Source organism: Malus sylvestris, chromosome 9 (genome assembly GCF_916048215.2).
Source record: "Malus sylvestris chromosome 9, drMalSylv7.2, whole genome shotgun sequence".
Taxonomy (NCBI): domain Eukaryota; kingdom Viridiplantae; phylum Streptophyta; class Magnoliopsida; order Rosales; family Rosaceae; genus Malus; species Malus sylvestris.
Genome location: NC_062268.1, coordinates 32,828,867 through 32,855,277, shown reverse-complemented (window position 1 = coordinate 32,855,277; position 26,411 = coordinate 32,828,867). Strand labels below are relative to the sequence as shown.

Here is a 26,411-nt window from a genome sequence, read left to right as displayed (position 1 = left end):
CAACATTAGAAGAGAAAACATAAAAACTCTTCAATTATCTGCGCGCCACTTTATACATTAAACACACCTTGATTAATTTTTGGTAAACTGAGAAGATGGATGTTTGGATACTAGTAACAGAGAAAAAGTGGTGTGTTTGGTTAGAAAGATAGTGGGTGTTTGGAGAGAGTTTTATTTAACAGGCCTTCCCTTTTTGTTCATGAAAGATAGTGGATGTTTGGGGAGAGTTTTATTTGACAGGCCTTCCCTTTCTGTTCTCCTTTTCCTATGCAAATGAACTATCATCTATATATTAGGAGAAGACGACAGCATACAAGAATACCATTGGGTGGTGTGGGCGGCAAACAAGATTCTAATAACATAAAACTATGTTTGGTCCTATCCTATGGAACAAAGTATCACCAGCTGTTGTAAACAATGCAAACCTAAGCATACATATATATACGACTCCCTAATTAGTTTTTGGTATCTAAGGATGGTCTTCCATGTCCCCTTAATTAGTTTTTGGTGTTGTGGGTTTGGGTGGTGCGCAAGGGGCTTTTGCTGCATCATTTGTATCCCCTCCCTCACTTTGTACTGTCTGTTTGTGCTTGTTTGCCCTCATTGGCTTTCCACCCTTGGTGGCTCGACCTGGTTTAATTTATGAATCAATTTCCAAAAAAAAAAAAAAACATGACATCTAATATGATATTCAATTAAATGTTTATTAATATGTGTGGTGTGGTTCGGTTTCGGTGCAGCTTTCAATAGTCAAAACCACAACTAAACCGTTTCCTTACATTGCGGTTTGGTTTCAAAACCGCAAAACCGAACTGTTCGGTGCGGTTTGATTTGTTTCTTGTTTCGGTTTTGGTACCTTTTTCTCTCCCACTCCCTACTTTTCCCTTTTTTAAATTTTAATTCCAATTCTTTCTTTTTGTTTGAACAAAATTCCAATTCTTTTTTAAATTGTCTATAGATTAACATAGTATGTGACTTTTATCTAGTATATATTAATAGTCAATTTTTATTATTAAAGATAATTATTGAATTAAACTAACTCACTCATCTCTACTAATTAATAAAACACTCATTGTCAACCAAAATCCTATGAAATTACCAGTTTAACCCTCTAATTAAAACAGAACATGAATAAGAAATATGAGGCAGAAACGTAATTTCATACAACCAAATTTTGCTATGTTTTTTTTCAAAACCTCAACATGTAATCCTAACATAACTCTAAAAAAAAATAAAAAATAAAAAATAAAAAATAAAAAGCTTCCCCATTCTCTATCACTCTCTTCCTCTCTCCTTCTATTTCAAAAAGAAAAATAAAAAATTTTCTCACACACTTTGTGTGCCCATATGCTAGTTATGTAATTATAAAAACGCAAAATTTTATTTGTCTTTTGAGCCTTTTGTCTTTTTCGTTTGCAAAACGGTTTTCCAAATATCATTTATAGAAGAGTAATTCTCACTTTGGGGGTTAATTAAATAAAAAATTGGTAAGATGGATATGATCTGTCATGAGTTGTAAAATTTGGGGGTGGAGCTAAAATGGCTTCGGGAGAAAGGGGAGGGAGGTGCTTGGTGGAGGTATGGCAGCTGTCAACTGTGTTCTTGGTGGAGGTATGGCAGCACTACTCTTGTCATAACCACCATCACCAACACTGCCATTATCTTATACATCACAAAGATATTACTATCAAACAAAACACCTTTTAAACACACAACCAAACACACCCTTTCTTCCTCCCTGCAACTTTTTCACCCTTTTCCTCCATCTCCCTTCGTCTAGGACCAATCACCATGGCTGCCATTGCAGACACTCGGCAGCCTCCTAGCTCTGCTCGACCCTTCAGAGCGAGGTTGTCTCTGTTCCTAACCTCGCGTTGCTCGAGCTCATGACTGCCTGGATTTCGCAGTTGTTGGCCTCAGATTTCTTTCGTAAACTAGATCAACTAGAAATGAGCCTCTGGAACTCGTCGAGTCTTGGCAGAGTTAACACGCTCAGCTCCTGAGAATCGGGGGTCAACTCCATCGTACCATCTAGATCAGTAGCCCTGTGGTACGCACTTCAATAAATTGTTCTACATTTCGTTCTCTGCCTCATGCACCAGCTTTAAGCGTGCAGATATGATGTTTGTTAAAATGCCTCAGTGAAATTCAAAGCAGATTATATACGTTTTTCGTAGTTTTTAAGATTTGAAAACAGTTACCTAAGTTCTGTACCAACCAAGTTTTTTTAGTATAAAAAGTTGTATGTGAAAACTTGTTCATGGTCTCGACGTCTATTTGCAAGTGTGATATAACCTTGTTTTTGCTTTTACTATGTAGATTTCTCCAAAAGATGCAAAAGAAAACAAAAACATTTGCATACTGCTCTGTTTTTCTTCAAGCGTAGTCTCGATCACGAGCTAAGGTATGACCTATTGTTTCATTCTTTAATTCATCTGCTTTAAAAATAAGGATTTCTTTCTCGTATCTTGAATTTTTTATATTTTGGATTCGTATATATTCAACAGATCGGAGAAGCAGACGAATTGGTAAGCTGAAGGTGCCATGCCGATGGAGATACTCACTGCAATTATTCCTACAATAATTGACTACACAATTAGACCAGTTGCACGCCAAGTGGGTTATATCATTTTCTATAAAAGCAACCTTAACGATCTAAAGAATAAATTGGAGAATTTTGATTCTGTCAAAGAAAGGATGAAGCATGAAGTTGATGAAGTCAGAAGAAAAGTTGATCAAAAAGTGGAAGCTGATGTCCAGAAATGGCAGTCAGATGCGGAGAAGACCACTCTGGAGGCAAAAGCACTCTTGCATGATGAAGGCCGTGCAAAGACAATGTGTCTCATTATATGTCCTAATCTGATATCCTATCATCAGCGTAGCAGGAAGTCAACAAAACTGATGGAAAAGATTGAAGAACATGTAAATAAAAAAAAAGAGTATGCCAGTATTTCTTACAATGCTGCCGTAGAAGATATATCTGCCATAGCCTCCGACGAGTACATGGCCTTTGAATCAAGGATTTCAATGGTGAAGGATATCATTACGGAATTGAAAAAACCTGATATCAACAGGATTGGTGTGTACGGATTAGGGGGCGTTGGGAAGACAACACTTGCCAAAGAGGTTTACAGAGAAGCTCTGGAAGAGAAGTTATTTGATGATGTGGTTATAATACTAAATGTCAAAGAAAAAAACGACAACGAAAAATTTCAAAAAGAAATTGCCAAAAAGTTGAGGATGGATGTTGATGAATCTGAGGATGTGGGAACAAGGGCGAATCTCCTACGAGCCAGGATAAAAGATGGGAAGACTCTTGTCATTTTAGATGATGTTTTGGAAAGAACTGACTTTGAGGCTGTGGGACTCATCGGTGTGCCGAACTGTAAGCTATTGTTGACATCTAGAGAAATAAAAGTTATACGCTCTGATATGCGTACGCAAAAAGAATTTCAACTTGGATTTTTAACAGAACAGGAAAGTTGGAATTTGTTTGAGAAGATGGCAGGTGATGTTAAAGACAACCGTATACTGAAGGAAGCAACCCAGCTAGCAAAGAAATGTGGAGGTTTGCCAGTTTTGGTTGTTGCAGTTGCAAGGGCTTTAAGGGATAGTAGTTTGGATGAATGGAAAGTTGCGTTGAGAAGTTTCAAAAGATTTGACAAGAAAGAGTTGAATGAAAAAGCATTCTTGGCTCTAAAGTGGAGTTACGAACAATTGGAGGATCAAGAGCTTAAGCAATTGTTCTTGCTTTGTGGGAGTAGCTGCAATTATCTCAGTGACTTGTTGAAGTATAGTATGGGTTTGGGTTTGATAAAAAATGTTGAGACAGTGGAAGAGGCACGGACTTCATTGAATGTAATGGTTAAAAAATTAAAAAATTCTTGCCTATTGCAGGACAGCTATGACGATGACACTGTTAGAATGCATGAACTTGTACGAGATGTTGCTGTCCGGATTGCAACTGATGATCAAAAAGCCTTTTCAAGAGCATATGAAGATGAGGTGAAACAATGGCCAACTGAGGATTTCCTTGAAAAATGCACAAGGATGTCCTTAATAATGTGCAAGATCCCCAGGCTTCCTGAAGTACCTTGGGAATGCCCAGAATTAAAATTGCTGCGCTTGGATAATAATCATATTGGGGACTCCCAGGAAATCCCAAGCAATTTTTTTGAAGGGATGAAAGAACTCAAAGTGTTGGATGTAACCAGATTCAATATTCAGTCACTACCTCCATCTCTTCAATCCCTAAAGCATCTCCACACATTGTGCTTAGATCAATGCGAGTTGGTAGACATAACTCTTGTTGGACAGCTAACAAACTTGAAAATTCTTAGCTTCCTTGAGTCCAAGATTAAAGAGTTGCCCAAAGAAATAGGGCAATTGACTAGCCTACAATTATTGGATTTGACCGGTTGCTCTGAACTTGTTATGATCTCACCTGGTGTTATATCAAGCTTGACAAGACTAGAAGACTTGAGGATGGGAATAAAAAGCTTTAAGCAATGGGAGGGTGAAGGTCCCATTAGCGGAGGAAGTAATGCTACTGTTTCAGAGCTGAAGCACTTGGCTGAACTAACTGCATTAGACATACATGTTCCAGATGCTGACCTTCTTCCACCGAACTTGTTCTCCGATAAGTTGGAAAGATACAACATACTTATCGGTGATTGTTGGGAGTATCCTGACACGTACGGAACCTCCTCTAACATGCTAAAACTGAAGCTCACCAGGAGAAATCAATTCGACCGAGGTATAAAGTTGCTGGTAAAGAGATGTGAGCAATTGTACTTGGATGGGAAGGAGAGTGGGAATATTATTTCCTTTCTATTTGACAGTGATGCTGTGGAACAACTGAAGTGTCTCCATGTCCAAAACAACGACGAAGTTACATATGTCATTAACTTCGTCAGTTGGAGTTATTCTCATAATACCTTCCCCAACCTGGAATCTCTAACTCTTGAAGACCTTGTGACTTTGGAAAGTGTATGTTATGGCCAACTTGTAGGCGAGCCCTTTCAAAAGTTAAAATCTTTGACACTTTGGAATCTACCGAAGCTTATTGGTTTCTTTTCCAAAGACAAGCGAACGATTGGTACAGATGCCGACGAAATCGTTTTGGAGGAAGAAGTTGGTGGACCACCGAGACTTTTCAGTAATGGAGAGGTACTTTCTCTGTTATTTTTCTAGCAAAATGGTTGCATGATTCTTTCTCCAAGTAGTTTTCTTCTTCGAATTTTGAATTTCTCTTTAAGATTTATTTTAATAACCCATGGATTTTTTTTAAGAAAAATTAATGAAAACGGTTTTAAAATTTTGAGTTTTAACAATAAAGACAAAATAAAAGGTAAAATCAATAATACCATGATTGATTTTTTAGTGTAAAAGTGTGGTTTTTCGTTAAAGTAAATAATAACGGAAACTTTTCGTTAAATTTTTTTTTTTTTTTAAGATTCTTTTTTTCAATGAGCCAAAACCATTTAAATGATATATTTATGTTTTCAGGTTTTGATAACCCACGGTAATCAATTATTAATATATATATTTTTTAACAAACGATATTATCTACATTAAAAAAATGAAGAAGTTGGCTAAACTTTAACAATAATATAGTCCAAATTCGTTTTTGACAAAAATCGAAATTAAAACTCCTCACTTATTAGTAAAAGGAAATATTACTAAACTGTAATATTAAGTGACAACTAGTGTTATTCAAGTCAAATCTTCTGCATCCATTTATGCATGTGACCTCTCTGACTCTCTTACAATTTTGACATCTATCCATTCGTTCAACCATACCTAACGGCGTTAACCAATCACCGCCCCCTCCTCACGGACCTCCACCTCTTCCATTCCCCTTCCTTCCCTCACAACGCCACCAACCCTCCTCACGGACCTCCACCTCTTCAAGCATAGCGGCAGCATCTCCCTGACGTCATCGAGATGCAATTGATATTGCTGCTGTTGTGTTTCAGGCGCTGTGTGGCCCGAGCACAGTGATAAGTGAGCAAGGGTCGCTGTATCTCCATCGGCACCCGGATGCAGTGTTAAATGAGCAAGGGGGCCATAGAAACTTCTTTTCGAACGACTCCACTCAAAGTTGTTTGGGAGCATATGCTCCTATCAACTTTACACGGGACACACAAAAGAAGTACTTTGATCCTATTAGACGGGGGAGGGTGAAGAAGCTAGGACAGAAGGGTAGAGTTCAAGAGAGCAAAATGCGTTTAGGAACGTGGAATATAGGAACCTTAACGGGAAAATCTATGGAAGTAGTGGAATTTATGGTGAGGAGAAGGATAAATATTATGTGCCTACAAGAAACTAAGTGGGTTGGTAGTAAGGCAAAGGATCTAGAAAACTCAGGGTTTAAACTTTGGTATTCGGGCACAAATAGAACGAGAAACGGTGTTGGCATCATCGTGGACAAGACCTTGACACAAGATGTTGTAGATGTCAAGAGGGTAGGAGATAGAATCATGGCAATCAAGATTGTAATAGGACAAGAACTTATCAATGTGATTAGTGCGTACGCACCTCAAGTAGGGTTGGATACGAGTTCGAAGGAGAAATTTTGGGAAGACCTTGGAGACTTGGTGCAAGGAATTGCTCAGACGGAAAAGTTATTTATAGGAGGAGATTTAAATGGACACGTAGGCAGGGAGACAGGCAACTATGGAGGTTTTCAGGGTGGCCATGGTTTTGGGGAGAGAAACGAGGATGGGGAAGCTATCTTGGATTTTGCAATGGCATATGATCTCTTCTTAGCCAACACCTTCTTTCAGAAGAGAGAAGAACATGTGATCACCTACAAGAGTGGGTCGTCAAAAACACAAATAGATTTTCTTCTAATGAGGAAAAAGGATCGTATAACTTGTAAGGATTGCAAAGTTATACCAGGAGAGAGCGTGGCTAATCAACATCGCTTGTTGGTGATGGATGTACATATCAAAAGAGTGAGACAAAAGAACAAGACTTGGAAGTGCCCAAGGACTAGATGGTGGAATCTAAAAGAAGAAAAACAAGCCATTTTCAAAGAGAAAGTAATCACCCAGTGTGTGTGGGATAGAGATGGGGAAGCTAGCCAAATGTGGGATTCTATGGCTAGTTGTATCCGAAAAGTAGCAAAAGAGGTATTGGGAGAGTCCAAGGGCTTTGCCCCACACCAAAAGGAATCTTGGTGGTGGAATGAGGAGGTACAAACAAAGGTGAAGGCTAAGAAGGAATGTTGTAAAGCCTTATACAAGGATAGGACTGATGAAAATGGTGAAAGGTATAGAAAAGCGAAGCAAGAGGCGAAGAAAGCTGTGAGAGAAGCTAAGTTAGCGGCTTACGACGATATGTATAAACGACTAGATACCAAAGAAGGAGAGTTGGATATCTATAAACTAGCTAGAGCAAGGGAAAAGAAGACAATAGACCTAAACCAAGTGAGGTGCATCAAGGATGAGGATGGAAAGGTTCTTGCTACAGAGAACGCGGTTAAAGACAGATGGAGAGGTTATTTTCATAATCTTTTCAATGAAGGACATGAAAGGAGTGCTTCTTTAAGGGAGTTGAGTAACTCAGAAGAGTGTAGAAACTACTCTTTTTATCGTTGAATTCGGAAGGAAGAAGTAGTTGTAGCTTTGAAGAAGATGAAGCATAGAAAAGCAATAGGCCCAGACGATATACCAATCGAAGTGTGGAAAGTTTTGGGAGAGACAGGTATAACATGGCTCACTGACCTTTTCAATAGGATTTTGAAAACGAAGAAGATGCCAAATGAGTGGCGAACGAGCACTTTGGTGCCTATCTACAAGAATAAGGGCGACGTACAAAATTGCATGAACTATTTGGGTATTAAGCTAATGAGTCATACAATGAAGCTCTGGGAGAGAGTCATTGAGCATAGATTGAGGCAAGAGACACGGGTTTCGGACAACCAATTCGGGTTCATGCCAGGGCGCTCAACCATGGAGGCAATCTATCTCTTACGAAGATTGATGGAAAGATATAGAGATGGGAAAAAGGATTTACACATGGTCTTTATAGATTTGGAGAAAGCGTATGATAGGGTCCCAAGAGACATTCTTTGGAGGATTTTAGAGAAGAAATGAGTACGAGTAGCATATATCCAAGCTATAAAGGATATGTATGAAGGAGCAAAGACTGCCGTAAGAATTCATGAAGGACAAACTGAAAGCTTTCCCATAACTGTAGGATTACATCAAGGCTCATCCTTAAGTCCTTACCTTTTTGCGTTGGTAATGGATGAGTTAACAGGACATATTCAAGATGATATTCCTTGGTGTATGCTTTTCGCAGACGATATAGTGTTGATAGATGAAACTCAGGAAGGGGTAAATGCAAAGTTTAACCTTTGGAGAGAAGAGTTGGAATCTAAAGGTCTTCGCCTAAGCCGATCAAAGACAGAATATATGGAGTGCAAGTTCAGTGCAAATGGAGGCCAAAACGAGTTAGGGGTGAGGATCGGAGATCAAGAAATACCAAAGAGCGACCGTTTTCGTTACCTAGGATCTATCTTGCAAAAGAACGGAGAATTAGATGGAGATCTCAACCATAGAATACAAGCTGGATAGATGAAGTGGAAGAGTGCATCCGGCGTGTTGTGTGACCGCCGTATGCCACTGAAGCTCAAGGGAAAATTTTATAGGACGGCAATAAGGCCGGCGATGCTGTATGGCACAGAATGTTGGGCGGTGAAGCATCAACACGTACACAAAATGGGTGTAACGGAGATGAGGATGCTTCGTTGGATGTGTGGGCACACGAGAAAGGATAAGATTAGGAATGAGGATATCCGGGGTAAAGTAGGAGTAGCCGAAATTGAAGGAAAGATGAGAGAAAATCGGTTACGGTGGTTTGGACATGTGCAAAGAAGGCCTACTGACGCTCCGATTAGAAGATGCGACTATGGGACAAAGGTTCAGGGTCGAAGGGGTAGAGGAAGACCTAGGAAAACTTTGGAAGAGACTCTAAGAAAAGACTTAGAGTACTTGGATCTAACGAAGGACATGACACAAGACCGAGCACAATGGCGTTCTAAGATTCATATAGCCGATCCCACTCAGTGACTTGGATTTTCCAAGTCTCCAACCGAGAAGTTTTCCTCACTCAGGAAATTAAGGGAACACTACCTCAACCTACGTGCTCCACTCACAAAGCTTCAACAAAAGAAAATTCAAAGAACTTAGCGAAGAAGGCTTTGGTGTATTTAACACAATACGTTGAAATGAAGGAAAGCTTATTTATTGATATCCCCGATAAGCTACAAATATGTACATATACATAAGTCAAAATAAACAAACAAGAGGGAGCCTTCACAAAGGTTGCTTAGGAGAAGTCTCAGCAGTCGGTAGAGCCCCAGAAAGAGAAGGCACCGGAGGGGGATCATTCGGAGCCTCAGTACTGGACAGAACCCTAGAAGGAGGAGGCATCAGAGGTTGATCATTTGGAGCTTCATTACGCGGTACAGCCCCAGAAGACGAAGGCAATAAATGCCTTTGGAATAAACCCACAAATCTCTGATGATCAAGTAAAACCTGACCATCAGATTCCTTCATCTGGTCAAGCTTCCTCTTCATGTTTGTAGCATAGTCATGTGCGAGCCGGTGCAACTGTTTATTCTCATGCTTGAGCCCTCTAATCTCCTGTTTGAGACTCATCACTTCAGCCGCCAATGATTCAACTTGGCGGGTTCGAGCAAATAGGCGTTGGGCCATATTAGACACAGAACTTGCACACTGAACACTGAGAGCCAGAGAATCCTTAACAGCTAACTCATCAGACCGTTTGGAAATTAGTCTGTTATCTTTGGGAGTGAGAAGGTTCCTGGCCACCACCGCAGCGGTCATATCATTCTTCATCACGGAATCCCCAACGGTAAGAGGACCAGTAGGGGAGACGAAGGATGGACGCCATATGTTGTCAGGAGAAGGCGGGGCTGCCTCTTCAACAAGGTTCAAGTCAAAACGACGGTCGGAGGGGCCAGACATTTTCAAAGGTGTTGAAGAGAGAAGAGGTCGGACAAATCAAGATCTTAGAAGTGCAAGAATAGAGCTTCTACTGGTGGAGATTCAAGTGTGCTTTGGAACTTAATGCCAGCCTCTATAAAAATCTGCACTCGACGGAGCTTCAGAAATCGAAGAGGCGCCTGCTCAGAAATCGAAGAGGCGTTTGCTTTCTCAAAAGCAAGGCTGCGCAGATACCACGAGGGTCGATCTCAGAAATCGAAGAGGCGTTTGCTTTCTCAAAAGCTGGGCTGCGCAAAGACCACGAAGGCCGATCCCAGAAATCGAAGAGGCGCTTGCTTTCTCAAAAGCTGGGTTGCTCAGAGACCACGAGGGCCGATCTCAGAAATCGAAGAGGCACCTACTTTTCCAGCCTTGTCAGCACCTGTCACACGCACACTCAGCTTTGCGGAAATTATGGGCATTCGGTCGAAGACTTCTGGTGAAGTAGAAAGCACATGAGTCGTACTGTTCAATCACCCACTTCCCACACGCAACAGTAGCTCATGGGTACCACAAATAACTTTGCCAAAGTTCTCTGCCAAGGTTGAACACGTGAAGCTTGCAGCTCCCACTACATCGCTCTGACCAAGAAGGGTAAAAGAATAGCAAAGAAACAACACTAACAAAGTTTAGACACATAAATTTTGAAGGTCTAGCTACCATATTATTACCCACAAGGGTAAAGGAACAATACCACTGCTGGATAATTGGAAAGTCCCTGTGTGTCAAACTCTGTGCTTCATGGCAAGGTAGACTAGCAAACATGCCCAACCTTTAATCACATTCGAGAAAACACTCCCAATAAGATTGCTTGCTCCAAAATCGAAGAGGCACCGTCCTCCGAATCTCGAGAGCCAGACTCCCAACATGACTACTTTCTCAAAAATCGAAGAGGGTAAAGGAACAGTACCATTGCTGGATAATTGGAAAGTCCCTGTGTGTCAACCTCTGTGCTTCGTGGCAAGGTAGACTAGCAAACATGCCCAACCTTTACTCACATTCGAGAAAACACTCCCAACAAGACTGCTTGCTCCAAAATCGAAGAGGAACCGCCCTCCGAATCTCGAGAGCCAGACTCCCAACATGATTACTTTCTCAAAAATCGAAGAGACACCGCTCTCCGAATCTCGAGAGCCAGACCCCTAGCATGATTGCTTTCTCAAAAATCGAAGAGGCATCGTTCTCCGAATCTCAAGAGTCAGATCCCCGATAGGATTGCTTGTTCGAAAACCGAAGAGGCAACACTTTCCCAACTTCAAGAGCCGGATCTCCTTGGATAAAGCTGTCTGTAATCTTCACACGCAACATCAGCTTTCCAGATACCACAAACCACTTTTTCAAAGTGCTCTGACAGCGTTAAAACATGTGAAGCTGGCAGCTCCCACTACCGTGCTATGACCAAGTAGGGTAAAGGAATAGCATTACTACTTGTTGTTAAGGAGACTCCTATATATGTCGACCTCCATCCCCAACGGACAGGCAGACCTGCAAAAATGCTCAACCCTTCCTCATATCTGAGAGGGCACTCCCAACGAAGCCTTTCGAAATATTCAGCTTTCTTTCCCCCCGATAATACCTCTGCAAACAAGCTATACTAGAGCAAGAATATCTCATATCATCAGGGTTAAAAGCAAGAGTATCCCATATCATGCTTTTTCCCTGTCTTTTCCTTTGACCTTGTTCTTACCTGCAAGACAAGGAGAAAGAGAGCAATTAGTCAGTACTTGGAATCAAGCTTCCAGCCAGTAACTGACTGCGTGGAACCCCTTACCTGATTACTTACCTGACATTGCTCTCGAGTACTCATCTTCAACATCTTATGCTTCCAGGGAAGATACCGCATCTGCCTGAGGAACAGATAGGGCAAGGGAGAAGGATACAAGGAAGCATGTGGAGACAAGCGTAACAGCACACGTGCCGATACATCCATTACTCTGTCAAAGCAAAAGTATCCCATATCAGCAGGGTCGAACGTACTCTAGATTTGATGGACTTGTTTTGACCCTCAAATTCTTCAGTCGGCCTTATACTCTGGAGGAAACCAGAAAACCCTCCAGCTCAGTTCAAGAATACGCCTGTGGAAAGTTACTTCTTCAAAAGCAAAAGTATCCCATATCATCTCTTCTCATTTTCTTCTCTTTATCCTTCATGCTGCCTGCAAGATAGGGAGACTGTGAACAATCAGCCGGAGCTATGATCGCTTACCTTGTCTGTCACCTCTTTTAGCAGATCCCCTAGCTCGGCGACTTGGGGGACTCCTACTACATGGTTTGTATCGCGCTTGACCAAGCATGAAACTACAAGTAAGCTTCAAGTGAAATTGATACATTACCTTGTGCATCTCCACCAGTTAAAGATACCACCCCTGGATGGAGGAAGAGTACTTCCAGAGAAGATGCCCCATCTACCTATGAGACAGATAAGGCATGTCAAGACGATACCACACTCCGATACTTAGAAGTTTCGTGATTACGAGATCATTCTCCCACAATATTTCCTAATGTCATTTGTACTAAATCATTCACTTGTACTCACTAAAGGAGAGCTTGAACCTATGTACTTGTGTAAACCCTTCACAATTAATGAGAACTCCTCTATTCCGTGGACGTAGCCAATCTGGGTGAACCACGTGCATCTTGTGTTCGCTTTCCTATCTCTATCCATTTATATACTTATCCATACTAATGACCGGAGCAATCTAGCGAAGATCACAAAAAGCGACCGTTTTCGCTACCTAAGATTTATCGTGCAAGAGAACGGAGAATTAGATGGAGATCTCAACCATAGAATACAAGCTGGATGGTTGAAGTGTAAGAGTGCATCCGGCGTGTTGTGTGACCGTCATAGGTCACTGAAGCTCAAGGGAAAATTTTATAGGACGACAATAAGGCCAGCGATGTTGTATGGCACAGAATGTTGGGCGGTGAAGCATCAACACGTACAAAAAATGGGTGTGGCGGAGATGAGGATGCTTCGTGGGATGTGTGGGCACACGAGAAAGGATAAGATTGGGAATGAGGATATCCGAGGTAAAGTAGGAGTAGCCGAAATTGAAGGAAAGATGAGAGAAAATCGGTTCCGGTGATTTGGACATGTGCAAAGAAGGCCTACTGACGCTCCGATTCGAAGATGTCACTACTGGACAGAGGTTCAGGGCCGAAGGGGTAGAGGAAGACCTAGGAAAACTTTGGAAGAGACTCTAAGAAAAGACTTAGAGTACTTGGATCTAACGGAGGACATGACACAAAACCAAGCGCAATGGCGTTCTAGGATTCATATAGCCGACCCCACTTAGTGGGAAAAAGCTTTGTTGTTGTTGTTGTTGTTGTTGGGAGTTGATAGAGTTATGTTAGGGTTAAGTTTGTGGACAGTGTCAAGTATTGAGACGTGTCATAAAAAGACCACATTTTTTTTTTTGTCAAAAGGCCACACTTATTTTTAGAAAATTTGAACCGAACTCTAATTATTAGGAGAATGCATTACTTACCATTAAATATCTTTCACAATAATGTGTTTTTGGTATCAATTTAAAAATAAAATATGTTTTTGTTTTGTCGAAAACAAAAAAGTTTAAATTTAAAATTAAATTGGCATAATTTTGGCCCTATATTTCTTTTTTCAGATGGATTTTTACTCCAATTTGTTCTTTGCTAATTAATGAAAGTACAAGGACATACATCTGTCTAGTAGCCTAGTAGCTTAGTAGCTTACTTTTTAAAAGGGAAAGGATGCCCTCCTAAGCTTAGGAGACGAAACCTCCTGAGCAAATCACACGGGCTGTTAGATTTTGATCAAACGGTTACAATTATTATAACTTTTAGGAGGTCCTCTGTTTGCAGCTATTGGATCAAAATCTAACGGTCGTATGATTTGCTCAGAAGGCTCCGCCTCCTATTCTCAGGAGGGGATCCGTTCCCTTTTAAATATATGACATTTACTTTATATCTACACATTTGGAATGCATACGGCTAACAACAATGTAAATTGTAATTTTCTAAAATAAACATGAATTTTGTTATGTGCTATGCAGGTTATGATGCCCAACTTAACAACCTTGACTGTGCATCAATGTGGCAGTTTAAGATTTTTGTTTTCGAGTTCCATGGCTAAATGTCTCAGACAACTCAAAAATCTCAAGATATCTAATTGTCAAATTATGGAAGAAATAGTGGGAAATGAGGAGAATACAGATGACATGTTTGATAAGTTAAGCCGTCTAGAGCTACAACATCTTCCAAGCCTTGCTAGATTCAGCTCAGGAAGTTACATTAAATTTCCGTCTTTGGTGTTTTTGGATCTATACAATTGTACTAAACTGGAGACATTCATCTTTGATGCTAAGAGTGAAAATATTACAACCAACAACGAAGAAAGAGATATTGAGCTCTTTGATGAAAAGGTGAATTATAACTTAACTTCTTTTCTTTATGCTTTCATTTCCAACTTATGCATCCGTCCCACTCTTGTGAAGAAAGTTTTGTTCATAAGTTCTAAAATGAATATGTGACAGGTAGGATTTCCTAGCTTGGAGGCGTTGTACATATGGGACTTACCTAAGTTGAAGACAATATTCCACAACAACCTTCATTCAAATTCTTTTGGCAAGCTCAGAATTATGAATGTTTGTAGATGCCAGAGTCTGATTAATATCTTTGGGCCAAGTATCATGGGAAGATTGAATGCTCTAGATACATTGCATATAGAGCAGTGCCAGTCACTACAAGTGGTATATGACACATCATCTACCACTCAGTTGAACCGTTTTGAGTGCCCAAATCTAGATTTAGTTTGCATAGACTCATGTAAGAGTTTGAAAAATGTATTTCCCGTCTCAGTGGCCAAAAATCTTAAGCAGCTAAACGAGTTCAAGGTCAAGAATTGTGGGTTAATGGAGGAAATTGTTGTGAAGGAAGAAGGACCACAAACGACATACGAGGAGTTTGAGTTCCCTAAAGTAGCAGTTATGGAATTTAATAATCTGCCTCAACTTCGGAGTTTCTATCCAGGACTGCATGTTTCTAATTGGCCATCACTCAACATATTAAATTTCAAGAAATGTGGTGGTGTGAAGATTTTTGCTGCTAAATTTTCAACATATCAAGACAAATTTAAGTTGGGCCACCCAATACCAACGGAACAACCTTTCTTTTTAATTGAGAAGGTAACCATACTTGTACACAACTCTTTTGATATTCGAAATTTTATGTGATTTTTACATATTAGTTAAACATACACCATCAAGTAAATACATTTATTATGTTTTTTATATTAAAGTTATTATGTGTTGTCCAGTTTTTCAAAATATTTTAAAGCATGCTCTTATCATTGATTATATTTCAGGGCAAGTCATTCCTCAACTTGGAAAAGTTAGCTTTGGACGAGAACATGGAGATTTGGTATGAACCGTATGGTCCACTCCTGGCAGAGTTGTTGAGCAAAGTAAAGTCAATTTATTTTGCTACTTCACATCCCAAGTCAGATGTTTTCTTTGAGAATTTACAGAATATTGAAGGTCTCCGTGTGCTTTCTGCTCCTTGGAAAGAATTATTTGTCCACGACCACCAAGGAAGTAGTAGAGGGGAAACACATGAAGTTGAGACCCTCCCACGTGTAAAGGTTTTGTGGCTCATCGATATGCCGGAGCTGATACATCTAGGGATGGAAAACTCCCAACCTGGGGGCCCTGTTTTTCCAAACTTGGAAATTCTATGCGTGCACAAATGTGGCAGATTAGAGAATCTAGCTTTTACTTTAATATCCTTTCGGAATCTAACCGCTTTCACCATAGGAGATTGTCACGGACTGAAATACTTAATACCTTATTCTGTGGCTAAGAATTTGCAGCAACTCAAGAAGTTGGAAGTTGAGTCCTGTCAAAGAATGGTAGAAATAGTAGCGAGCAAGGAAGATGATCCAGAGAATGAGATTACTTTCAGTTGCTTGCAACAGTTGAAGCTTTCTAGTCTACCAAGTCTGCAAGGCTTTTGCAGGGGAAATTGCATTTTCAAAGTCCCATCCTTGGAAACTTTGATTGTCGAGGACTGCCAGCTGATTGATTTAAAGATTTCTTCTGATGGGTTACTCCAAAGTGATCTAGCACCAGAAAGACAACAAATAACAGAAGAAACTGATGACGTACTGATGCCAAGTTATTCAAAGGAGAATGATCGTGATCAAACTGTAAGTACTTCATTCACTAATTAAACAACTAATAATTTCACTCTCCAATTTTTCAGCTTTTTCTGAACCTTGAAACGTAAAATTTTTCAGCTTTTTCAATCAGATTTCATACTGAGCGATTTATGTGTTTATTTCGTCAACGAAATATATATTTCTACAGGAACAGCTGATGATTGCAGATTCAAATGTAGATGTTACAATTGCAGGACTCTCTGCCAAAAAGGAATCCTCATCTTTTGCCTGGCGTGTTAATGTTTTCCGATTGTGTGCGATTGCGTGTTTGTTCGTTATTGTCCTCTTCCTTTTGTTTTTCCTTTTCAAAAGAGAAATATTAGCCTGGAGAGCAGACTGGAAGGCACTCTGATTTTCCTTGTTACTTGCTCTAACTATTCTCTGTGCAATTTGAGAAGGCACTGAATCATATTCCCCGACATGTTATGCTTGTATTGACTTGTGTGTTTCGTCGTAATAGTGTGATTTGTATTTGGAGCTTTATTCGCTACATTTTCGGTTTTGGTGTTTGGGAAATAATGCTTGTGTGATTTCTGTAAACATTGATGTATTTGAAGTGGTGAAGAATTATAAATATTGTATGTGTTAGAATAATGGACTAAACCAGAAATGCGCATAAAGGCTCGAAGAATATTTTATTCGATTCAATTCATTTCAAATAGGAACCAAACCAGAACCGCATATAAAAGCACACTAAATTACCAAATTTGAACAATTTTAAAAATAAATTATTTTAGTTACAAATATTCAATTCGATTCATTTCAATTAAGAACCAAACCAAAAATGCACATGAAAGGTCACTGAAATCCAAAATTTGAACAATTTGAGCAATTGGTTATCCTCAAAACAATTCAAAGAGCAATAATTCAGCATGAAAGCCGCAGATGAACAAAAGAAAGACATAAAATATGTGGGGGGGGGGGGGAAATACCCTCAGCAGCCATGGCAAAAACAGAGAATTTCTTCGGCTCTACAACAACAATCAACATAAATAATCGATATACCATTTTAAATGAAAGGAAGAGAGTAGTCTTTACAGAGTTACACGCACGGCAGCCCATACCAAATCTATTATCTATGAATCCTGCAAAACATCTCGCAAACAATAACAAACCATCCTCACAGATGACAACAAACGAGACAATAAGGAGACATACTTGAACCAAACGCACAACAGGACAAATACAGATTAAGGTGAAAATAACCAAGAAAAAAAAGATGAGACTTTTCAAAGTCTACCAAGGACCAATATACATTAGGTATCATCCGTGTTCCAGGCACAATGAAAAATTTCTCACATTTAGGTCTTGGTCAATGAACCTTGAAGTCCGTGGCTAATTTCAAATTCAAATGAATTCTCAATGTCCGGAAGATTAATTGACTTTTAATTCAATCTCTTCAGAATTAACTATTTAATGGATCCCTAACAAAAACTTCAGCCGGTGCTGGCGCCCGCGGCAGCGCCTCGTTAGAGAGAGAAAACACATCAGCGATGAACTCGAAGAGGTCGATCATATGGAATACCTAACCTTATAAATGTAAGAAATAAGAAACAACATTCGAACAGACAAAACAAGCCTTGAAGAACCTAAGCAATCATCCATCGACACCATCTCAATCAACATAGGAGGATCATGAAAAGCACAAACCTCCAGGTCCATATTGTAGCTCGAGCTAGCTAAATGAACAGCAACAAAATTATTTTGTCGGAAAGTATGAACCAACTGATGACGCTCCAGCTGATCCTTCATATTTTAGTAGCTACTCATAATTGTAATATGAGGATGAAAATCATTTGCCATATTTTGCTTAATCAAGTTGACAACACCCACTGAATTCATCTTAATAATAAGCCTATATACGCCTTTGTTAAAGCAAGCTTAAGGCCAAAATAAAAACTCTAAACCTCTACCTCCATAACTTGTCCCTGCCCCAAATTGGCAGAAAATCTCCCTAACCAATCACCAAAATGATCTCTAAGAACTCAACAATCCCCAATTTGCCTAGAAGTCAGTCTTCTTAACCATCAATATTAATCTTGCACCATCCTAGTTGGCTTCACAGAAGCTTTTGAGGACGCCTTCACCCATTCAGCAGCATCCCTTACTAAAATATCTTAAGGATCCCTTGGCATAACATAATTAGTATAAAAAATTTGTTGATTTCTCCATTTCAAAATATGCCAACAACTAAAGAGGAATAAAAAGCACAAAAAACTTTGATTGATAACCTTATATGCACCTTAAGATTAGCAAGCAACCAAGCTTGAATGTTCAAATCAAAAGAGTTTATCACATAACAAGGAACACTAAGAAGCAGCCAAACATATTCAGTCTTATAACAATTCCTGAAAATATGGAGAATAGATTCAACATGCCAAGAACAAAAAGTGCATGAAGGATTAGAGGTCAAACACTTCCTAGCCCGCTGTTCATTACGTACCAATCATCCAAGACTCTCTTTGAAATAAGAGACCATAAGAAGTCTTCACAAAGAAAACGCCATTCGAAATGCCATTTCAAATAAGTTAAAGTTTGTCCCTTCTCACACCAAGTTTACCAGCGGGCCAACTAATGGTTTTCTGCACCATATTCTCAGATAGCACACTTCTAAGCTTTGATAGATCCCACCAACCCTTTTGAAAAAATTTAGAAACTGTGCAATTAGAATTTAATTGATCTTAACTATTTTAAGACAAAAAAATCGATCTTTGTTGCCGAAATTAGATTTACCAAAATCAACCCAATTACGTTCAAATTTTAATTCTCGTAAATTTACGAATCGTAGTATAATATAATAGGCAAACACAACCTCATTCCAACTGAGATCTAGTCAATTCTAATTGCCTAACTTAAATTGAATTGCACTTGAATTAAAAGTAACATTGATTATAAGAACGAATTGCAAGGATTGAATTCTTGATTTAAAAACACTGAAGAATAACAAGACAAATAAGACTAAAGGAATAGGGATGCAAATAGAAACAAATTGTGAACGAGATGAGTGAGTTGCTAGAGCATTCGATTTCACCAAACCAGTCCAACCTATTTTTGGCAGTAAATTATTAACAAATATATCATCAAGATTACTAGGTATACTCTAATTCCCCTAAATCATATAGTATTCATGGCATCTAGATTACTGGGTATACTCTTATGTGCTAAGAATTTATGACATGTAGATTACTAAACACAAAAAAAAAAAAATTCATTAACGATTTGGACACTAACTAAGAGACCGCATGAAACTTAGTGTATAACCTCGATATCAAGGATTTCATAACTTTAACTCCAAGAAGCTTTGAATTGGCGCATACTTAAATTTGCATTAGATAAACTTGACAAACCAAGTTTGTAGCTAATCAACAAGATAAAAATCAAGCGTATAATCCACAACAAAATAAACTCAATAAGACTGAAATTCATAATAACGAAACTAAGGAATGAAGCAATCATGATTAGGCTACCTCGTAGCTCTAGGGAAAAGAAATTAATTTCGAAACATAATTGAAGTTGTCACTAAATGCATAATAAAATGAAGAAAACCAAGTTGAGAAAAGCTTGAGCCTTTCTTGCTCTTCCGCACATTTATTCGTTGAACTGGTCGTCTCCTGAATAATGATCAGTTGTCCTCTTCTTTTCCTTCTTATGTTTCCATTTTCTTCTCCCTAACCGACAATTGCTTAAAGTTCATTTATTGACAACATTAGAAGAGAGAATCATAAAAACTCTTCAATTATTTGCGCACCACTTTATACATTAAACACACCTTGATTAATTTTTGGTAAACTGAGAAGATGGATGTTTGGATACTAGTAACAGAGAAAAAGTGGTGTGTTTGGTTAGAAAGATAGTGGATGTTTGGGGAGAGTTTTATTTGGCAGGCCTTCCCTTTCTGTTCTTCTTTTCCCACGCAAATGAACTATCATCTATATATGTGGAGAGGACGAGCATACAAGAATACCATTGGGTGGATGTTTGTGCTTGTTTGCCCTCATTGGCTTTCCGCCCTTGGTGGCTCAACCTGGTTTAATTTATGAATTAATTTCCCAAAAAAAAAAAAGTATATATGGATTCTAACAAACAACCAATTAAAACATGACATCTAATATGATATTAAATTAAATGTTTATTAATATGTGCGGTGCGGTTCGGTTTCAGTGCAGCTTTCAAAAGGCAAAATTGCAACTAAACTGTTTCCTTACATTGCAGTTTGGTTTCAAACCAAAACCTTTTCAAAACCGCAAAACCGAACTGTTTGGTGCGGTTCGATTTGTTTCTTGTTTCGGTTTCGGTACATTTTTCTCTCCCACTCCCTACTTTTCCCTTTTTGTAATTTTAATTCCATTTTTTTTAACAAAATTCCAATTCTTTTTTAAATTGTCTAACATAGTATGTGACTTTTATCTAGTAGACATTAATAGTCAATTTTTCATTATTAAAGATAATTATTGAATTAAACTGACTCACTCATCTCTACTAATTAATAAAACACTGATTGTCAATCAAAATCCTATAAAATTACCAGTTTAACCCTCTAATTAAAATAGAACATGAATAAGAAATATGGGGCAGAAATATAATTTCACACAACCAAATTTTGCTGTTTTTTTTTTCAAAACATCACCTACATGTAATCCTAACATATCTTAAAAAATAAAATAAAATAATTTCCCACTCCCGCATTCTCTATCACTCTCTTCCTTTCTTCCTCTCTCCTTCTATTTCAAAAACGAAAATAAAAAATTTTCTCACATACTTTGTGTGTGTGCCCATATGCTAGTTCTGTAATTATAAAAACGCAAAATTTTATTTGGCTTTCGAGCCTTTTGTCTTTTTCGTTTGCAAAACGGTTTTCCAAATATTGTTTATAGAAAAGTAATTCTCACTTTGGTGGTTAATTAAATAAAAAATTGGTAAGATGGATATGATCTGTCATGAGCATGGTCTAAAATATCCATAATATCCCGATATTTCCATCGAAATTTCCGTGTTTTTGGACTACCGATATTTCCGATATCATCGATATTTTAGACCTTGCTAAGTCACTCATGTATCTTACTATGCAATGTATAAAGTGTAAAATATTGTACTAATTCATTATATATAAATGATTATGGTGTGTTTAAACTTCTTTCATTAATGACTACATATTTTCTACACTCACAATATTTGCCAGCTCGCTATATAATCAACTTAAATCAGTTATATCTATCATGCGATGCATTTCCTTCTAATTTTTTGTGATAAACTAATAGATAATTGACTAAATAAACATCCTGCAAAGTTTCAATAAAAAATTCTAAGTTTTTTTTACAATTTCCGTGGTTTTTATTCAATTTTTATCGATATTGATAATATCCCGATATTTCCATAGAAATTTCCGTGTTTTTGCACTACCGATATTTCCAATATCATCGATATTTTATACCTTGGTCATGAGTGGTAAAATTTTGGGGTGGAGCTGCCATGGCTTCGGGAGAAAGGGGAGGGAGGTGCTTGGTGGAGGTACGGCAGCTGTCAACTGTGTTCTTGGTGGAGGTATGGCAGCACTACTCTTGTCATAACCACCATCTCCACCAACACTGCCATTATCTTATACATCACAAAGATATTACTATCAAACCAAACACCTTTTAAATACACAACCAAAGACACCCTTTCTTCCTCCCAGCAACTTTTTGACCCTTTTCCTCCATCTCCCTTCGTCTAGGACCAATCACCATGGCTGCCATTATCAGACACTCGGCAGCCTTGTTTTTTTAGTATAAAAAGTTGTATGTGAAAAAGAAAACAAAATGAAAACAAAATGATATAACCTTGTTTTTGCTTTTACTATGCAGATTTCTCCAAAAGATGCAAAAGAAAACAAAATGATTTGCATACTGCTCTGTTTTTCTTCAAGCGTAGTCTCGATCACGAGCTAAGGTATGACCTATTGTTTCATTCTTTAAAAATAAGGATTTCTTTCTCGTATCTTGAATTTTTTATTTATTTTGGATTCGTACATATTCAACAGATCGAAGAAGCTGACGAATTGGTAAGCTGAAGGTGCCATGGCGATGGAGATACTCAATGCAATTATTCCTACAATAATTGACTACACAGTTACACCAGTTGCACGCCAAGTGGGTTATATCATTTTCTACAAAAGCAACCTTGAAGATCTAAAGAGTAAATTGGAGAATTTTGATTCTGTCAAACAAAGGATGAAGCATGAAGTTGATGAAGTCGGAAGAAAAGTTGATCAAAAAGTGGAAGCTGATGTCCAGAAATGGCAGTCAGATGCGGAGAAGACCACTCTGGAGGCAAAAGCACTCTTGCATGATGAAGGCCGTGCAAAGACAAAGTGTCTCATTAAATGTCCTAATCTGATATCCTATCATCAGCGTAGCAGGAAGTCAACAAAACTGATGGAAAAGATTGAAGAACATGTAAATAAAAAAAAAGAGTTTGCCAGTATTTCTTACAATGCTGCCGTAGAAGATACATCTGCCATAGCCTCTGACGAGTACATGGCCTTTGAATCAAGGATTTCAATGGTGAAGGATATCATTACGGAACTGAAAAAACCTGATATCAACAGGATTGGTGTGTACGGATTAGGGGGCGTTGGGAAGACAACACTTGCCAAAGAGGTTTACAGAGAAGCTCTGGAAGAGAAGTTATTTGATGATGTGGTTATAATACTAAATGTCAAAGAAAAAAAAGACAACGAAAAATTTCAAAAAGAAATTGCCAAAAAGTTGAGAATGGACGTTGATGAATCTGAGGATATGGGAACAAGGGCGAATCTCCTACGAGCCAGGATAAAAGATGGGAAGACTCTTGTCATTTTAGATGATGTTTTGGAAAGAACTGACTTTGAGGCTGTGGGACTCGTCGGTGTGCCGAACTGTAAGCTATTGTTGACATCTAGAGAAATAAAAGTTATACGCTCTGATATGCGTACGCAAAAAGAATTTCAACTTGGATTTTTAACAGAACAGGAAAGTTGGAATTTGTTTGAGAAGATGGCAGGTGATGTTAAAGACAACCGTATACTGAAGGAAGCAACCCAGCTAGCAAAGAAATGTGGAGGTTTGCCGGTTTTGGTTGTTACAGTTGCAAGGGCTTTAAGGGATAGTAGTTTGGATGAATGGAAAGTTGCGTTGAGAAGTTTCAAAAGATTTGACAAGAAAGAGTTGAATGAAAAAGCATTCTTTGCTCTAAAGTGGAGTTACGAACAATTGGAGGATCAAGAGCTTAAGCAATTGTTCTTGCTTTGTGGGAGTAGCAGCAGTTTGCTCAGTGACTTGTTGAAGTATAGTATGGGTTTGGGTTTGATAAAAAATGTTGAGACAGTGGAAGAGGCACGGACTTCATTGAATGTAATGGTTAAAAAATTAAAAAATTCTTGCCTATTGCAGGACAGCTATGACGATGACACTGTTAGAATGCATGAACTTGTACGAGATGTCGCTGTCCGGATTGCAACTGATGATCAAAAAGCCTTTTCAAGAGCCTATGGAGATGAGGTGAAAGAATGGCCAACTGAGGATTTCCTTGAAAAATGCACAAGGATGTCCTTAAGAAGTTGCAAGATCCCCAGGCTTCCTGGAGTACCTTGGGAATGCCCAGAATTAAAATTGTTGATCTTGGAGAATGGTAATATTGGCGACTCCCAGGAAATCCCAAGCAAATTTTTTGAAGGGATGAAAGAACTCAAAGTGTTGGATGTAACCAAATTCAGTATCCAGTCACTACCTCTATCTCTTCAATCCCTAAAGCATCTCCACACATTGTGCTTAGATCAATGCGAGTTGGTAGATATAACTCTTGTTGGACGGCTAACAAACTTGAAAATTCTTAGCCTCCTACATTCCAAGATTAAAGAGTTGCCCAAAGAAATAGGGCAATTGACTCGTCTACAATTATTGGATTTGACCGATTGCTCTGAACTTGTTCTGATCTTACCTGGTGTTATATCAAGCTTGACAAGACTAGAAGACTTGAGGATGGGAATATATAGCTTTAAGCAATGGGAGGGTGAAGGTCCCACTAGCGGAGGAAGTAATGCTACTGTTTCAGAGCTAAGGCACTTGGCTGAACTAACTGCATTAGACATACATGTTCCAGATGCTGACCTTCTTCCACCGAACTTGTTCTCCGATAAGTTAGAAAGATACAACATACTTATCGGTGACTGTTGGGAGTATCCTGACATGTACGGAACCTCCTCTAACGTGCTAAAACTGAAGCTCACCAGGAGAAATCAATTCGACCGAGGTATAAAGTTGCTGGTAAAGAGATGTGAGCAATTGTACTTGGATGGGAAGGAGAGTGGGCATATTATTTCCTTTCTATTTGACAGTGATGCTGTGAAACAACTGAAGTGTCTCCATGTCCAAAACAACAACGAAGTTACATATGTCATTAACTTCGTCAGTTGCAGTTATTCTCATAATACCTTCCCCAACCTGGAATCCCTAACTCTTGAAGACCTTGTGACTTTGGAAAGTGTATGTTATGGGCAACTTGTAGGCGAGCTCTTTCAAAAGTTAAAGTCTTTGACACTTCGGAATCTACCGAAGCTTATTGGTTTCTTTTCCAAAGACAAGCGAACGATTGGTACAGATGCCGACGAAATCGTTTTGGAGGAAGAAGTTGGTGGACCACCGAGACTTTTCAGTAATGGAGAGGTACTTTCTCTGTTATTTTTCTAGCAAAATGGTTGCATGATGCTTTCTCCAAGTAGTTTTCTTCTTCGAATTTTGAATTTCTTTTTAAGATTTATTTTGATAACCCATGGTCTTTTTTTAAGAAAACTAATGAAAACGGTTTGAAAATTTTGAGTTTTAACAATTGATTTTTTAATGTAAAAATGTGATTTTTCGTTAAAGTAAATAATAACGGAAACTTTTCGTTAAAATTCTTTGTTTTTCTAAGATTCTTTTTTTCAACGAGCCAAAACCATTTAAATGTTATATTTATGTTTTCAGATTTTGATAAGCCACGGTAATCAAGTATTAGATATATTTTTTTTTTTAATAAACGATATTATCTACATTAAAAAAATGAAGGAGTTGGCTAAGTGAAGGAGTTGGCTAAGCTTTAACAATAATATAGTTCAAATTCGCTTTTGACAAGAATCGAAATTAAAACTTCTCACTTACCAGTAAAAATAAATATTATTAAATATTATCTATTGTTATTCAACTAACAAGTCAAATTTTCTCATCCATTTATGCATGTAACCTCTCTAACTTTCTTACAATTTTGACATCCATCCATTCGTTCAACCATACCTAACGGCGTTTACTCCCAATAAAATAAAAAATCAGAGCGTAGCCCAGCGTACTGTGTATCTCTCCCATTCCCCTTCCTTCCCTCCCAACGCCACCAATCACCGCCCCCTCCTCACGGACCTCCACCTCTTCAAGCATAGCGGCAGCGTCTCCCTGACGTCATCGAGATCACCAAGGTTATGACGAAACAGATCAATGGCCGAAGGAGCTCGCGGGAACGGTGAAGGAGATTCTCGGAACCTGCGACTCGGTGGGCTGCACGGTCAACGGTAAGGACACCAAGGATTTGCAATAGGAGATCGTCGATGGTGACGTCGAGATCATTCTCGACCGACAAGGGTGTAAATTCAACGAATTTTGCACCAAAAGGGATTTATTCTTCAATCTTCCCAAATTTAGTAGTTCCCTATTGTTTGAAGGAGCAATTAAATTGAAGGGCGAGGCTTTTGGGTTTTGATTTATGGATTTAAAGTGTGAAAGGAGATGCAATTGATATTGCTGCTCGTGTTTCAGGAAGTGAGAGAGAGAGAGAGAGAAGAGGAGGACGAGCGGCTTCTTTTTCTTAACTTTTTGCTTTTATTTTTATCTAATTTTATTGGGAGTTGATAGAGCTATGTTAGAGTTGATAGAGATCACATTTTTTATTTTTTTTTTGTCAAAAGGCCACACTTATTTTTAGAAAATTTGAACCGAACTCTAATTATTGGGAGAATTCACCACTTACCACTAAAGATCTTTCACAATAATGTGTGTTTGGTATCAATTTAAAAATAAAATAGGTTTTTGTTTTGTCGAAAACAAAAAAGTTTAAATTTAAAATTAAATTGGCATAATTTTGGCCCTATATTTCTCTTTTTCAGATAGATTTTTACTCCAATTTGTTCTTTGCTAATTAATGAAAGTACAAGGACAT

General features: G+C 38.5%; 2 protein-coding genes, 1 long non-coding RNA gene and 1 pseudogene across 4 annotated transcripts in view; 3 read left to right on the top strand and 1 right to left on the bottom strand.

Moving 5' to 3' along the window:
- Positions 1 to 1,939, bottom strand: part of LOC126634517 (uncharacterized) — a 44,069-nt gene extending 42,130 nt beyond the window's left edge. Inside the window, exon 1 of the long non-coding RNA XR_007627372.1 lies at positions 1,869 to 1,939. This is a non-coding gene — a long non-coding RNA (uncharacterized LOC126634517). The remainder of the gene's footprint in view (positions 1 to 1,868) is intronic.
- The window catches only part of LOC126634488 (uncharacterized), a 219,169-nt pseudogene that overhangs the window by 65,082 nt on the left and 127,676 nt on the right, over positions 1 to 26,411 (top strand).
- Positions 1,916 to 16,805, top strand: LOC126634489 (disease resistance protein At4g27190-like). Its single transcript, XM_050305017.1, has 7 exons — positions 1,916 to 2,050; positions 2,320 to 2,404; positions 2,508 to 5,169; positions 14,050 to 14,418; positions 14,530 to 15,180; positions 15,360 to 16,199; positions 16,360 to 16,805. Exons 3-7 carry the CDS (start codon positions 2,545 to 2,547, stop codon positions 16,561 to 16,563), a joined length of 4,689 nt encoding a protein of 1,562 aa, XP_050160974.1. The 5' UTR covers positions 1,916 to 2,050; positions 2,320 to 2,404; positions 2,508 to 2,544; the 3' UTR covers positions 16,564 to 16,805.
- LOC126634494 (uncharacterized) lies at positions 5,597 to 26,282 on the top strand. Of its 2 annotated transcripts, XM_050305020.1 has the most exons (3): positions 5,597 to 8,930; positions 13,168 to 13,408; positions 26,119 to 26,282. In XM_050305020.1, the coding sequence occupies exon 1, from the start codon at positions 6,225 to 6,227 to the stop codon at positions 7,602 to 7,604; it is 1,380 nt and encodes a 459-aa protein (XP_050160977.1). In that variant the 5' UTR covers positions 5,597 to 6,224; the 3' UTR covers positions 7,605 to 8,930; positions 13,168 to 13,408; positions 26,119 to 26,282. The 2 variants fall into 2 exon arrangements, with proteins under 2 accessions (XP_050160977.1, XP_050160976.1); XM_050305019.1 differs by having other exon boundaries at positions 5,597 to 13,408.